Raw genomic sequence first — 16,114 nt, forward strand, 5'->3', positions numbered from 1 at the left:
GTCAGGTGTGTTACTATCAGGAGACCTAGAGTCAGGTGTTAGTCAGGTGTGTTAATATCAGGAGACCTGTAGTTAGGTGTGTTACTATCAGGAGACCTGTCGTCAGGTGTTAGTCAGGTGTGTTACTATCAGGAGACCTGTAGTCAGGTGTTAGTCAGGTGTGTTATTATCAGGAGACCTGTAGTCAGGTGTGTTACTATCAGGAGACCTGTAGTCAGGTGTGTTACTATCAGGAGACCTGTAGTCAGGTGTGATACTATCAGGAGACCTGTAGTCAGGTGTTAGTCAGGTGTGTTACTATCAGGAGACCTGTAGTCAGGTGTGTTACTATCAGGAGACCTGTAGTCAGGTGTGTTACTATCAGGAGACCTGTAGTCAGGTGTGTTACTATCAGGAGACCTGTAGTCAGTGTTAGTCAGGTGTGTTACTATCAGGAGACCTGTAGTCAGGTGTGTTACTATCAGGAGACCTGTAGTCAGGTGTGTTACTATCAGGAGACCTGTAGTCAGGTGTGTTACTATCAGGAGACCTGTAGTCAGGTGTGTTACTATCAGGAGACCTGTAGTTAGTCAGTGTTAGTCAGGTGTGTTACTATCAGGAGACCTGTAGTCAGGTGTGTTACTATCAGGAGACCTGTAGTCAGGTGTGTTACTATCAGGAGACCTGTAGTCAGGTGTGTTACTATCAGGAGACCTGTAGTCAGGTGTGTTACTATCAGGAGACCTGTAGTCAGGTGTGTTACTATCAGGAGACCTGTAGTCAGGTGTGTGTACTACTCAGGAGACCTGTAGTGTTAGTCAGGTGTGTTACTATCAGGAGACCTGTCGTCAGGTGTGTTACTATCAGGAGACCTGTAGTCAGGTGTTAGTCAGGTGTGTTACTATCAGGAGACCTGTAGTCAGGTGTGTTACTATCAGGAGACCTGTAGTCAGGTGTGTTACTATCAGGAGACCTGTAGTCAGGTGTGTTACTATCAGGAGACCTGTAGTCAGGTGTGTTACTATCAGGAGACCTGTAGTCAGGTGTGTTACTATCAGGAGACCTGTAGTCAGGTGTGTTACTATCAGGAGACCTGTAGTCAGGTGTGTTACTATCAGGAGACCTGTAGTCAGGTGTGTTACTATATCAGGAGACCTGTAGTCAGGTGTGTTACTATCAGGAGACCTGTAGTCAGGTGTGTTACTATCAGGAGACCTGAGTCAGGTGTTAGTCAGGTGTGTTACTATCAGGAGACCTGTAGTCAGGTGTGTTACTATCAGGAGACCTGTAGTCAGGTGTTAGTCAGGTGTGTTTTCTATCAGGAGACCTGTAGTCAGGTGTTAGTCAGGTGTGTTATTATCAGGAGACCTGTAGTCAGGTGTGTTACTATCAGGAGACCTGTAGTCAGGTGTGTTACTATCAGGAGACCTAGTCAGGTGTGTTACTATCAGGAGACCTGTAGTCAGGTGTTAGTCAGGTGTGTTACTATCAGGAGACCTGTAGTCAGGTGTGTTACTATCAGGAGACCTGTAGTCAGGTGTGTTACTATCAGGAGACCTGTAGTCAGGTGTGTTACTATCAGGAGACCTGTAGTCAGGTGTTAGTCAGGTGTGTTACTATCAGGAGACCTGTAGTCAGGTGTGTTACTATCAGGAGACCTGTAGTCAGGTGTGTTACTATCAGGAGACCTGTAGTCAGGTCAGGGTGTATGTTACTATCAGGAGACCTGTAGTCAGGTGTGTTACTATCAGGAGACCTGTAGTCAGGTGTTAGTTACTATCAGGAGACCTGTAGTCAGGTGTGTTACTATCAGGAGACCTGTAGTCAGGTGTGTTACTATCAGGAGACCTGTAGTCAGGTGTGTCAGGTGTGTTACTATCAGGAGACCTGTAGTCAGGTGTGTTACTATCAGGAGACCTGTAGTCAGGTGTGTTACTATCAGTCTGTAGGTGTGTTACTATCAGGAGACCTGTAGTCAGGTGTGTTACTATCAGGAGACCTGTAGTCAGGTGTGTTACTATCAGGAGACCTGTAGTCAGGTGTGTTACTATCAGGAGACCTGTGTCAGGTGTGTTACTATCAGGAGACCTGTAGTCAGGTGTGTTACTATCAGGAGACCTGTAGTCAGGTGTGTTACTATCAGGAGACCTGTAGTGTGTTACTATCAGGTGTTAGTCAGGTGTGTTACTATCAGGAGACCTGTAGTCAGGTGTGTTACTATCAGGAGACCTGTAGTCAGGTGTGTTACTATCAGGAGACCTGTAGTCAGGTATGTTACTATCAGGAGACCTGTAGTCAGGTGTGTTACTATCAGGAGACCTGTAGTCAGGTATGTTACCATCAGGAGACCTGTCAGGTGTGTTACTATCAGGAGACCTGTAGTCAGGTGTGTTACTATCAGGAGACCTGTAGTAGTCAGGTATGTTACTATCAGGAGACCTGTAGTCAGGTATGTTGCTATCAGGAGACCTATAGTCAGGTGTGTTACTATCAGGAGACCTGTGGTCAGGTATGTTACCATCAGGAGACCTGTAGTCAGGTGTGTTACTATCAGGAGACCTGTGGTCAGGTATGTTACCATCAGGAGACCTGTCGTCAGGTGTGTTACTATCAGGAGACCTGTAGTCAGGTGTGTTACTATCAGGAGACCTGTGGTCAGGTATGTTATCATCAGGAGACCTGTCGTCAAGTGTGTTACTATCAGGAGACCTGTAGTCAGGTATGTTACTATCAGGAGACCTGTAGTCAGGTGTGTTACTATCAGGAGACCTGTAGTCAAGTATGTTACTATCAGGAGACCTGTAGTCAGGTGTGTTACTATCAGGAGACCTGTAGTCAGGTGACCTGTAGTTACTATCAGGAGACCTGTAGTCAGGTGTGTTACTATCAGGAGACCTGTAGTCAGGTGTGTTACTATCAGGAGACCTGTAGTTAGGTGTGTTACTATCAGGAGACCTGTAGTCAGGTGTGTTACTATCAGGAGACCTGTAGTCAGGTGTGTTACTATCAGGAGACCTGTAGTCAGGTGTGTTACTATCAGGAGACCTGTAGTCAGGTGTGTTACTATCAGGAGACCTGTAGTCAGGTGTTAGTCAGGTGTGTTACTATCAGGAGACCTGTAGTCAGGTGTGTTACTATCAGGAGACCTGTAGTCAGGTGTGTTACTATCAGGAGACCTGTAGTCAGGTGTGTTACTATCAGGGTGTGTTACTACAGGAGACTGTAGTCAGGTGTGTTACTATCAGGAGACCTGTAGTCAGGTGTGTTACTATCAGGAGACCTGTAGTCAGGTGTGTTACTATCAGGAGACCTGTAGTCAGGTGTGTTACTATCAGGAGACCTACTATGTTACTATCAGGAGACCTGTAGTCAGGTGTGTTACTATCAGGAGACCTGTAGTCAGGTATGTTACTATCAGGAGACCTGTAGTCAGGTGTTAGTCAGGTATGTTACTATCAGGAGACCTGTAGTCAGGTGTGTTATTATAGAGACCTGTAGTCAGGTGTGTTACTATCAGGAGACCTGTAGTCAGGTGTGTTACTATCAGGAGACCTGTAGTCAGGTGTGTTACTATCAGGAGACCTGTAGTCAGGTGTGATACTATCAGGAGACCTGTAGTCAGGTGTGTTACTATCAGGAGACCTGTAGTCAGGTGTGTACTATCAGGAGACCTGTAGTCAGGTGTGTTACTATCAGGAGACCTGTAGTCAGGTGTGTTACTATCAGGAGACCTGTAGTCAGGTGTTAGTCAGGTGTGTTACTATCAGGAGACCTGTAGTCAGGTATGTTACTATCAGGAGACCTGTAGTCAGGTATGTTGCTATCAGGAGACCTATAGTCAGGTGTGTTACTATCAGGAGACCTGTGGTCAGGTATGTTACCATCAGGAGACCTGTAGTCAGGTGTGTTACTATCAGGAGACCTGTGGTCAGGTATGTTACCATCAGGAGACCTGTCGTCAGGTGTGTTACTATCAGGAGACCTGTAGTCAGGTATGTTGTAATCAGGAGACCTGTAGTCAGGTATGTTACTATCAGGAGACCTATAGTCAGGTGTGTTACTATCAGGAGACCTGTAGTCAGGTGTGTTATTATCAGGAGACCTGTAGGCAGGTGTGTTACTATCAGGAGACCTGTAGTCAGGTGTGTTATTATCAGGAGACCTGTAGTCAGGTGTGTTACTATCAGGAGACCTGTAGTTAGGTGTGTTACTATCAGGAGACCTGTAGTCAGGTGTGTTATTATCAGGAGATCTGTAGTCAGGTGTGTTACTATCAGGAGACCTGTAGTCAGGTGTGTTACTATCAGGAGACCTATAGTCAGGTGCTAGACAGGTGTGTTACTATCAGGAGACCTGTAGTCAGGTGTGTTACTATCAGGAGACCTGTAGTCAGGTGTGTTACTATCAGGAGACCTATAGTCAGGTTTGTTACTATCAGGAGACCTGTAGTCAGGTGTGTTACTATCAGGAGACCTGTAGTCAGGTATGTTACTATCAGGAGACCTGTAGTCAGGTGTTAGTCAGGTATGTTACTATCAGGAGACCTGTAGTCAGGTGTGTTATTATATGAGAACCTGTAGTCAGGTGTGTTGTTATTATCAGGAGACCTATAGTCAGGTGTGTTACTATCAGGAGACCTGTAGTCAGGTGTGTTACTATCAGGAGACCTGTAGTCAGGTGTGATACTATATCAGGAGACCTGTAGTCAGGTGTGTTACTATCAGGAGACCTGTAGTCAGGTGTGTTACTATCAGGAGACCTGTAGTCAGGTGTGTTACTATCAGGAGACCTGTAGTCAGGTGTTAGTCAGGTGTGTTACTATCAGGAGACCTGTAGTCAGGTATGTTACTATCAGGAGACCTGTAGTCAGGTGTGTTACTATCAGGAGACCTGTAGTCAGGTGTGTTACTATCAGGAGACCTGTAGTCAGGTGTTACTATCAGTCAGGTGTGTTACTATCAGGAGACCTGTAGTCAGGTGTTAGTCAGGTGTGTTACTATCAGGAGACCTGTAGTCAGGTGTGTTACTATCAGGAGACCTGTCAGGTCAGGTGTTAGTCAGGTGTGTTACTATCAGGAGACCTGTAGTCAGGTGTGTTACTATCAGGAGACCTATAGTCAGGTGTGTTACTATCAGGAGACCTGTAGTCAGGTGTTACTATCAGTCAGGTGTGTTACTATCAGGAGACCTGTAGTCAGGTGTGTTACTATCAGGAGACCTGTAGTCAGGTGTGTTACTATCAGGAGACCTGTAGTCAGGTATGTTACTATCAGGAGACCTGTAGTCAGGTGTGTTACTATCAGGAGACCTGTAGTCAAGTATGTTACTATCAGGAGACCTGTAGTCAGGTGTTAGTCAGGTATGTTACTATCAGGAGACCTGTAGTCAGGTATGTTGCTATCAGGAGACCTATAGTCAGGTGTGTTACTATCAGGAGACCTGTGGTCAGGTATGTTACCATCAGGAGACCTGTCGTCAGGTGTGTTACTATCATCAGGAGACCTGTAGTCAGGTGTGTTACTATCAGGAGACCTGTGGTCAGGTATGTTACTATCAGGAGACCTGTAGTCAGGTGTGTTACTATCAGGAGACCTGTAGTCAGGTATGTTACTATCAGGAGACCTGTAGTCAGGTATGTTACTATCAGGAGACCTGTAGTCAGGTGTGTTACTATCAGGAGACCTGTAGTCAGGTGTGTTATTATCAGGAGACCTGTAGTCAGGTGTGTTACTATCAGGAGACCTGTAGTCAGGTGTGTTATTATCAGGAGACCTGTAGTCAGGTGTGTTACTATCAGGAGACCTGTAGTTAGGTGTGTTACTATCAGGAGACCTGTAGTCAGGTGTGTTATTATCAGGAGACCTGTGTAGTCAGGTGTGTTACTATCAGGAGACCTGTAGTCAGGTGTGTTACTATCAGGAGACCTATAGTCAGGTGCTAGACAGGTGTGTTACTATCAGGAGACCTGTAGTCAGGTATGTTACTATCAGGAGACCTGTAGTCAGGTGTGTTACTATCAGGAGACCTATAGTCAGGTTTGTTACTATCAGGAGACCTGTAGTCAGGTGTGTTACTATCAGGAGACCTGTCGTCAGGTGTGTTACTATCAGGAGACCTGTAGTCAGGTATGTTACTATCAGGAGACCTGTAGTCAGGTGTTAGTCAGGTATGTTACTATCAGGAGACCTGTAGTCAGGTGTGTTATTATATGAGAACCTGTAGTCAGGTGTGTTATTATCAGGAGACCTATAGTCAGGTGTGTTACTATCCGGAGACCTGTAGTCAGGTGTGTTGCTATCAGGAGACCTATAGTCAGGTGTGATACTATAAGGAGACCTGTAGTTAGGTATGTTACTATCAGGAGACCTGTAGTCAGGTGTGGTACTATCAGGAGACCTGTAGTCAGGTGTGTTACTATCAGGAGACCTGTAGTCAGGTGTTAGTCAGGTGTGTTACTATCAGGAGACCTGTAGTCAGGTGTGGTACTATCAGGAGACCTGTAGTCAGGTGTGGTACTATCAGGAGACCTGTAGTCAGGTGTGTTACTATCAGGAGACCTGTAGTCAGGTGTTAGTCAGGTGTGTTACTATCAGGAGACCTGTCGTCAGGTGTGTTACTATCAGGAGACCTGTCGTCAGGTGTTAGTCAGGTGTGTTATTATCAGGAGACCTGTAGTCAGGTGTGTTACTATCAGGAGACCTGTAGTCAGGTGTGTTACTATCAGGAGACCTGTGGTCAGGTGTTAGTCAGGTGTGTTACTATCAGGAGACCTGTAGTCAGGTGTGTTACTATCAGGAGACCTGTAGTCAGGTGTGTTACTATCAGGAGATCTGTAGTCAGGTGTGTTACTATCAGGAGACCTATAGTCAGGTGTGTTACTATCAGGAGACCTGTAGTCAGGTGTGTTACTATCAGGAGACCTGTAGTCAGGTGTGTTACTATCAGGAGACCTGTAGTCAGGTGTGTTACTATCAGGAGACCTGTAGTCAGGTGTGTTACTATCAGGAGACCTATAGTCAGGTGTGTTACTATCAGGAGACCTGTAGTCAGGTGTGTCACTATCAGGAGACCTGTAGTCAGGTGTTAGTCAGGTGTGTTACTATCAGGAGACCTGTAGTCAGGTGTGTTACTATCAGGAGACCTGTAGTCAGGTGTGTTACTATCAGGAGACCTGTAGTCAGGTGTGTTACTATCAGGAGACCTGTAGTCAGGTGTGTTACTATCAGGGACCTGTAGTCAGGTGTGTTACTATCAGGAGACCTGTAGTCAGGTGTGTTACTATCAGGAGACCTGTAGTCAGGTGTGTTACTATCAGGAGACCTGTAGTCAGGTGTGTTACTATCAGGAGACCTGTAGTCAGGTGTGTTACTATCAGGAGACCTGTAGTCAGGTGTGTTACTATCAGGAGACCTGTAGTCAGGTATGTTTCTATCAGGAGACCTGTAGTCAGGTGTGTTACTATCAGGAGACCTGTAGTCAGGTGTGTTACTATCAGGAGACCTGTAGTCAGGTGTGTTATCTCTATGTGTTTTACAGGTGTTGTGTGTTACAGGTACTGTCACATGTTTTACCTTTATGCCTGGCTAGGTAGCGGCCCAAAAAGATGATTAGACACAAGGTAACGAAGACCACCACCGCCACCACTCCACCAATCAGAGCATGGTCTGGTCCACGCTGCCCCATGGCGTTGGGATCTGGAGAGAGAGGAGGGAAGGAGAAGAGGGGGAGTACGGGAGGGATAGTTAAGGAGGGGAGGAGGAGGGAAAGGAGGGGGAGAGGCGAGAAGGGGAGGGAGGTTGAGTTTTATGATATTTCTTTTATCTCTCAGATATCGGACAGACAACTTCCTTTTGATTTTAGTATTGTCTCCGTTCCACTGGTCCACCTTATAGAAGCTAGACCTGTTATGCTATAATAATGGTTATCTCCACACACACCTGCACACACACACACACACACACACACACACACACACAGCTGCATACACACCACACCTCTACCTAAGTATGTCAGGTTATGGATAAAATATCCCCATCCGAGTCCGTGTGGTTCCTGCTTCTGAAAAGAATCTGTGGCACAGCCAACTTATAAAAACATTATGTACAACACGAGGAAAGGTTTGTGTTGTTAATATAGGTAATTCTACAGTATAATTTCACCGGGTCATCTAATTCACAGCAACAGGGGACACGTTGAAATATGACTTTATTCTCTACATTAATTCTATAAATATTGCCACTTTATTCACAACATTATTTAGACTTTATTCTCAAAAAAAGTATTGCAAAGTGCCACTAACCGTCCGTGTTTCTTGTATTTTCTCTTGAAGCAGAATATAAATATAATATACCAGTGAATGTAGATGAAAATACAGACCATGTTCAGGCTAATCAGGAAGAAGACCTGACGACAGACCATGTTCAGGCTAATCAGGAAGACGACAGACCATGTTCAGGGTAATCAGGTAGAAGACCTGACTACAGACCATGTTCAGGGTAATCAGGAAGAAGACTACAGACCATGTTCAGGGTAATCAGGTAGAAGACTACAGACCATGTTCAGGGTAATCAGGAAGACGACTACAGACCATGTTCAGGGTAATCAGGAAGAAGACCTGACTACAGACCATGTTCAGGGTAATCAGGAAGAAGACCTGACTACAGACCATGTTCAGGCTAATCAGGAAGAAGACCTGACTACAGACCATGTTCAGGGTAATCAGGAAGACGACTACAGACCATGTTCAGGGTAATCAGGAAGAAGACCTGACTACAGACCATGTTCAGGGTAATCAGGTAGAAGACCTGACTACAGACCATGTTCAGGGTAATCAGGTAGAAGCTGACTACAGACCATGTTCAGGGTAATCAGGAAGAAGACAACATACCATGTTCAGGCTAATCAGGAAGAAGACCTGACTACAGACCATGTTCAGGGTAATCAGGAAGATGACTACAGACCATGTTCAGGGTAATCAGGAAGAAGACCTGACTACAGACCATGTTCAGGGTAATCAGGTAGAAGACCTGACTACAGACCATGTTCAGGGTAATCAGGAAGAAGACTACAGACCATGTTCAGGGTAATCAGGTAGAAGACTACAGACCATGTTCAGGGTAATCAGGAAGACGACTACAGACCATGTTCAGGGTAATCAGGAAGAAGACCTGACTACAGACCATGTTCAGGGTAATCAGGAAGAAGACTTGACTACAGACCATGTTCAGGCTAATCAGGAAGAAGACCTGACTACAGACCATGTTCAGGGTAATCAGCAAGACGACTACAGACCATGTTCAGGGTAATCAGGAAGACGACAGACCATGTTCAGGGTAATCAGGTAGAAGACCTGACTACAGACCATGTTCAGGGTAATCAGGTAGAAGACCTGACTACAGACCATGTTCAGGGTAATCAGGAAGAAGACAACATACCATGTTCAGGCTAATCAGGAAGAAGACCTGACTACAGACCATGTTCAGGGTAATCAGGAAGATGACTACAGACCATGTTCAGGGTAATCAGGAAGAAGACCTGACTACAGACCATGTTCAGGGTAATCAGGAAGAAGACTACAGATCATGTTCAGGGTAATCAGGAAGAAGACTACAGACCATGTTCAGAGTAATCAGGAAGACGACTACAGACCATGTTCAGGGTAATCAGGAAGAAGACTACAGACCATGTTCAGGGTAATCAGGAAGAAGACTACAGACCATGTTCAGGGTAATCAGGAAGAAGACCTGACTACAGACCATGTTCAGGGTAATCAGGAAGATGACTACAGACCATGTTCAGGGTAATCAGGAAGACGACTACAGACCATGTTCAGGGTAATCAGGAAGAAGACTACAGACCATGTTCAGGGTAATCAGGAAGAAGACTACAGACCATGTTCAGGGTAATCAGGAAGACGACTACAGACCCATGTTCAGGGTAATCAGGAAGAAGACGACAGACCATGTTCAGAGTAATCAGGAAGACGACTACAGACCATGTTCAGGCTAATCAGGAAGACGACTACAGACCATGTTCAGGCTAATCAGGAAGACGACTACAGACCATGTTCAGGCTAATCAGGAAGACGACTACAGACCATGTCCTCTATGGAGTAAACCTTGCAAGTGCACTATATAATAATAAGGTGCCTTAGGGTTCTGGTCTAAAGTAGTGCACTATATTTTTTAAAAATGTACCTTTATTTTACTAGGCAAGTCAGTTAAGAACAAATTCTTATTTTCAATGACGGCCTAGGAACAGTGGGTTAACTGCCTGGTCAGGGGAGGAACGACAGATTTGTACCTTGTCAGCTCGGGGATTCAAACTTGCAACCTTTTGGTTACTAGTCCAACGCTCTAACCACTAGGCTACCCTGCACTATATAGGGAATAAGGTGTCGTAGGGCTCTGGTCTAAAGTAGTGCACTATATAGGGAATAGGGTGCATTAGGGCTCTGGTCTAAAATAGTGCACTACCTAGGGAATAGGGTGCATTAGGGCTCTTGTCTAAAGTAGTGCACTATATAGGGAATAGGGTGCATTAGGGCTCTGGTCTAAAGTAGTGCACTACCTAGGGAATAGGGTGCCATAGGGCTCTGTCCAAAGTAGTGCACTATGTAGTGTGCCATTTGGAACATAGGCTTTGTTAGGTGCCCTTCCCACTACTCCACAGAGGCTTTCTCTCATGTATCCTAGTGTTTGACCTATGCCCTAGTTTCTGTCCTGTGTCCTGTTTTTTAAATCCTCACAGAATGGAATGAATACTGAATATTTGATTAACTTCATCCAGCCCAGACGCATCGTATGTGGTTTTGTCTTCACTGACACCAAACTATAGCAGACGTATGACTTGTAGCTCATTGCTGTGCTGAGGTATTTGGTATTTGTATGTGTGTTTGGGTGTAACAGGCCATGACAGAGGGCTGATAGGGGGCAGTCAGACAGACAGAAAGAACAGAGGGAAGAGAGAGAACTGAATGCATTAACAGACAGTCTACTCTCTCCTTTTCTCTATCTCCACCTCAACCCCCCCTGTCTTTCTCTCCATCTCCCCTTCTCTCTACTTTCTCATCAACCCAGGTGGCGCAAATTCAACATTCCTCAGCTGTCCGCTCTACTGACCAAGCAAGACCACAGCAGCGTGACCACAGTGTGTGAGTGTGTGTGTGTGTGTGTGTGTGTGTGTGAGTGTGTGTGGTCGAGTGTGACAGCCAGGGCATTCGGACCGTGGAGGTTTATGGAGCAAAGCAAAGCCTGCTGCTTACATGTTTTAGAGAGAGGGTTGGTGGTATAGATGGGGTGAGAGAGAGAGAAGACAGAAAGCGAGGAGAGAGAGAGACATGACAGCGAGAGGACAGAGAGAGGACAGAGAGAGAGAGGACAGAGAGAGAGGGAGAGAGAGAGAGGACAGAGAGAGTTGGAGAGATAGAGGACAGAGAGAGAGAGAGGACAGAGAGAGAGAGGACAGAGAGAGAGGGAGAGAGAGAGGACAGAGAGAGTTGGAGAGAGAGAGGACAGAGAGAGAGATAGGACAGAGAGAGAGAGGACAGAGAGAGAGGGAGAGAGAGGGACAGAGAGAGAGGGGGAGAGAGAGAGGACAGAGAGAGAGGGAGAGAGAGAGGACAGAGAGAGAGAGAGAGAGAGGACAGAGAGAGAGGGAGAGAGAGAGGACAGAGAGAGAGAGATGACAGAGAGAGGACAGAGAGAGGACAGAGAGAGGGGGGACAGAGAGAGGACAGAGAGAGAGAGAGGACAGAGAGAGTGACCACAGCAGTGCTGTTAGCAATAATTTCCCGGGACTGTGCCTCAAAACCTGCTGTTAACCTGGCCCACCACTCCACCCTGGACATGAACAGCCTTTACAACCAGGTCCACCTCTATAAAGGCAGCAGTCCCCACCTTTGCCAGAACCCTGAAGGACATCACCGTCAACCGCAACCCAATCACCACACACAGGAGCATCGGAGAAACGGACACCCTGCCCAGACCAGCAAGACCCCCCCGGAGGATCCACACCAAAAGGACCTACACCCAGACCACAGCACAATCATCCACATCCCCACCCCAACCAGTACACCCCTCCCCAAACAAACCCTGGCCACACCTTATATATGCCCCCCAGATCAGACCTATGCCCCTTCTGTCCCCCCCTGCCCCTGCAGCAAGGACCTCAACATGACAGCAGGACATGTGCCCAGGGCGTGAGCAGAGTAACAGGCCCAAAGCCCCACTATTACATCTGCCTAATCCCCATCCTACAACAGGCTCAACCCCACTATTACACCTGCCCAAGCCCCTTCCTGCAACAGGCCCAACCCCCACTATTACACCTGCCCATGCCCCTTCCTGCAACAGGCCCATCCCCCACTATTACACCTTCCCAAGCCCCTTCCTGCAACAGGCCCAACCCCCACTATTACACCTGCCCATGCCCCTTCCTGCAACAGGCCCAACCCCCACTATTACACCTGCCCATGCCCCTTCCTGCAACAGGCCCAACCCCCACTATTACACCTGCCGAATCCCCTTCCTGCAACAGGCCCCACCCCCACTATTACACCTGCCCATGCCCCTTCCTGCAACAGGCCCAACCCCCACTATTACACCTGCCCAAGCCCCATCCTGCAACAGGCCCAACCCCCACTATTACACCTGCCCAAGCCCCTTCCTACAACAGGCCCAAGCCCCACTATTACACCCCCCCCAACCCCCATCCTACAACCTAAGAGGTATGTATCAGATGCTCAACATGCTCTGCTCACACCTACTGTAATGGTCTGAGCATAAACCACACAAAAACAACACTAGACACCATGGAACACAAAGCTTTTACTATCTCATCCTGGAATATACAAGGTCAGAGGTCATCTGCCTTTGGCCTAAAGAGCAGGAACACAGACTTGTCATCCTACAAGAAACATGGTATAGAGGAGAGGGACCCACTGGTTACCCTTTAGGTTACAGGGAGCTGGTAGTCCCATCCACCACACTACCAGGTGGGTGGTATAGAGGAGATGGACCCACTGGTTGCCCTCTAGGTTACAGAGAGCTGGTAGTCCCATCCACCACACTACCAGGTGGGTGGTATAGAGGAGATGGACCCACTGGTTACCCTTTAGGTTACAGGGAGCTGGTAGTCCCATCCACCACACTACCAGGTGGGTGGTATAGAGGAGATGGACCCACTGGTTGCCCTCTAGGTTACAGGGAGCTGGTAGTCCCATCCACCACACTACCAGGTGGGTGGTATAGAGGAGATGGACCCACTGGTTGCCCTCTAGGTTACAGAGAGCTGGTAGTCCCATCCACCACACTACCAGGTGGGTGGTATAGAGGAGATGGACCCACTGGTTGCCCTCTAGGTTACAGAGAGCTGGTAGTCCCATCCACCACACTACCAGGTATGAAACATGGTATAGATGAGACGGACCCAACTATTAAAGACTACCAGAACCCACTGGATTCTCCAATTACATTGAATGAACTACAAGACAAATTACAAACCCTCCAACCCAAAATGGCCTGTGGTGTTGATGGGATCCTCAATGAAATTATAATATATACAGACCACAAGTTCCAATTGGCTATACTAAAACTCTTTAACATCCTCCTCAGCTCTGGCATCTTCCCCAATATTTGGGACCAAGGACTGATCACCCGAATCCACAAAAATTGAGACATATGTGACCCCAATAACTACCGTGGGATATGCATCAACAGCATTACCATTAACAGCAGACTCGTACATTTCCTCAGTGAAAACAATGTACTGAGCAAATGGCACATTGAATTTTTACCAAATTACCATACGACAGACAACGTGTTCACCCTGCACACCCTAATTGACAAACAAACAAACCAACACAAAGGCAAAGTCTTCTCATGCTTTGTTGATTTCAAAAAAAGCTTTTGACTCAATTTGTCTTGAGGGTCTGCTATGGAATTGATGGAAAGTGGTGTTGGGGGGAAAAACATACATTATTCTAAAATCCATGAACACAAACAACAAGTGTTAAAATTGGCCCTGACAGTAAATCTCAGGAAGACAAAAATAATGGTGTTCCAAAAAAGGTCCAGTTGCCAGGACCACAAATACAAATTCCACACAGGTAACTATACATACCTTGGCCTAAACATCAGCGCCACAGGTAACTATACATACCTTGGGCTAAACATCAGCGCCACAGGTAACTATACATACCTTGGGCTAAACATCAGCGCCACAGGTAACTATACATACCTTGGCCTATTTGAGAATTGAGACTCCGCATGCATAATTCTGCAAAAATATCCTCCGTGTACAACGTAGAACACCAAATAATGCAGAGCAGAATTAGGCCGATACCCACTAATGATCAAAATCCAGAAAAGAGCCGTTAAATTCTATAACCACCTAAAAGGAAGCGATTCACAAACCTTCCATAAAGAAGCCATCACCTACAGAGAGATGAACCTGGAGAAGAGTCCCCTATGCAAGCTGGTCCTGGGGCTCTGTTCACAAACACAAACACATCCCACAGAGCCCCTAGACAGCAACACAATTAGACCCAACCAAATCATGAGAAAACAAAAGGATAATTACTTGACACATTGGAAAGAATTAACAAAAAAACTGAGTAAACTAGAATGATATTTGGCCCTAAACAGAGAGTACACAGTGGCAGAATACCTGACCACTGTGACTGGCCCTAAACAGAGAGTACACAGTGGCAGACCACTGTGACCTGAGAGTACACACAGAATACCTGACCACTGTGACCCTAAACAGACTGGCCCTAAACAGAGAGTACACAGTGGCAGAATACCTGACCACTGTGACTGACCCTAAACAGAGAGTACACAGTGGCAGAATACCTGACCACTGTGACTGACCCTAAACAGAGAGTACACAGTGGCAGAATACCTGACCACTGTGACTAAACAGAGAGTACACAGTGGCAGAATACCTGACCACTGTGACTGACCCTAAACAGAGAGTACACAGTGGCAGAATACCTGACCACTGTGACTGACCCTGTGACTAAACAGAGAGTACACAGTGGCAGAATACCTGACCACTGTGACTGACCCTAAACAGAGAGTACACAGTGGCAGAATACCTGACCACTGTGACTGGCCCTAAACAGAGAGTACACAGTGGCAGAATACCTGACCACTGTGACTGACCCTAAACAGAGAGTACACAGTGGCAGAACTGTTTTATATAACTAGGCAAGTCAGTTAAGATCAAATTCTTATTTTCAATGACGGCCTAGGAACAGTGGGTTCTGTTCTTTTATTTATATAACTAGGCAAGTCAGTTAAGATCAAATTCTTATTTTCAATGACGGCCTAGGAACAGTGGGTTAACTGCCTGTTCAGAGGGCAGAAGGACAGATTTGTACCTTGTCAGCTCGGGGGTTTGAACTCACAACCTTCCGGTTACTAGTCACACGCTCTAACCACTAGGCTACCCTGCCGCCCCAGAACACCTGACCACTGTGACTGACCCAAACTTAAGGAAAGCAGACATGGCTCTCAAGAGAAGACAGGCTATGTGCACACTGCCCACAAAATGAGGTGGAAACTGAGCTGCTCTTCCTGACCTCCTGCCCAATGTATGACCATGTTAGAGACATACAGTGGGGCAAAAAAGTATTTAGTATTTAGTCAGCCACCATCTTAAAAAGATGAGGGGCCTGTAATTTTCATCACAGGTACACTTCAACTATGACAGACTATGACAGACAACATGAGAAAAACATCCAGAAAGTCACATTGTTGGATTTTTAATGAATTTATTTGCAAATGATGGTGGAAAATAAGCATTTTGTCTGTCATAGTTGAAGTGTACCTATGATGAAAACTACAGGCCTCTCTCATCTTTTAAAGTGGGAGAACTTGCACAATTGGTGGCTGACTAAATACTTTTTTTGCCCCACTGTGTATTTCCCTCAGATTACACAGACCCACAAAGAATTAGAAAACAAACCCAATGTTGATAAACTCCCATATCTACTGGGTGAAGTACCACAGTGTGACATCCCATATCTACTGGATGAAGTACCACAGTGTGACATCACAGAGAGATCAGGTGGAATACCACAGTGTGACATCACAGAGAGATCAGGTGAAATACCACAGTGTGACGTCACAGC

General features: G+C 46.3%; 1 protein-coding gene across 1 annotated transcript in view; it reads right to left on the reverse strand.

Moving 5' to 3' along the window:
* The window catches only part of LOC112238761 (cell adhesion molecule 2-like), a 499,544-nt gene that overhangs the window by 5,765 nt on the left and 477,665 nt on the right, over positions 1–16,114 (reverse strand). The window contains exon 8 of the mRNA XM_042309731.1: positions 7,551–7,673. Coding sequence (XP_042165665.1) covers positions 7,551–7,673 — 123 coding nt within the window. The remainder of the gene's footprint in view (positions 1–7,550; positions 7,674–16,114) is intronic.

This window comes from Oncorhynchus tshawytscha, linkage group LG30, assembly GCF_018296145.1.
Source record: "Oncorhynchus tshawytscha isolate Ot180627B linkage group LG30, Otsh_v2.0, whole genome shotgun sequence".
Taxonomy (NCBI): domain Eukaryota; kingdom Metazoa; phylum Chordata; class Actinopteri; order Salmoniformes; family Salmonidae; genus Oncorhynchus; species Oncorhynchus tshawytscha.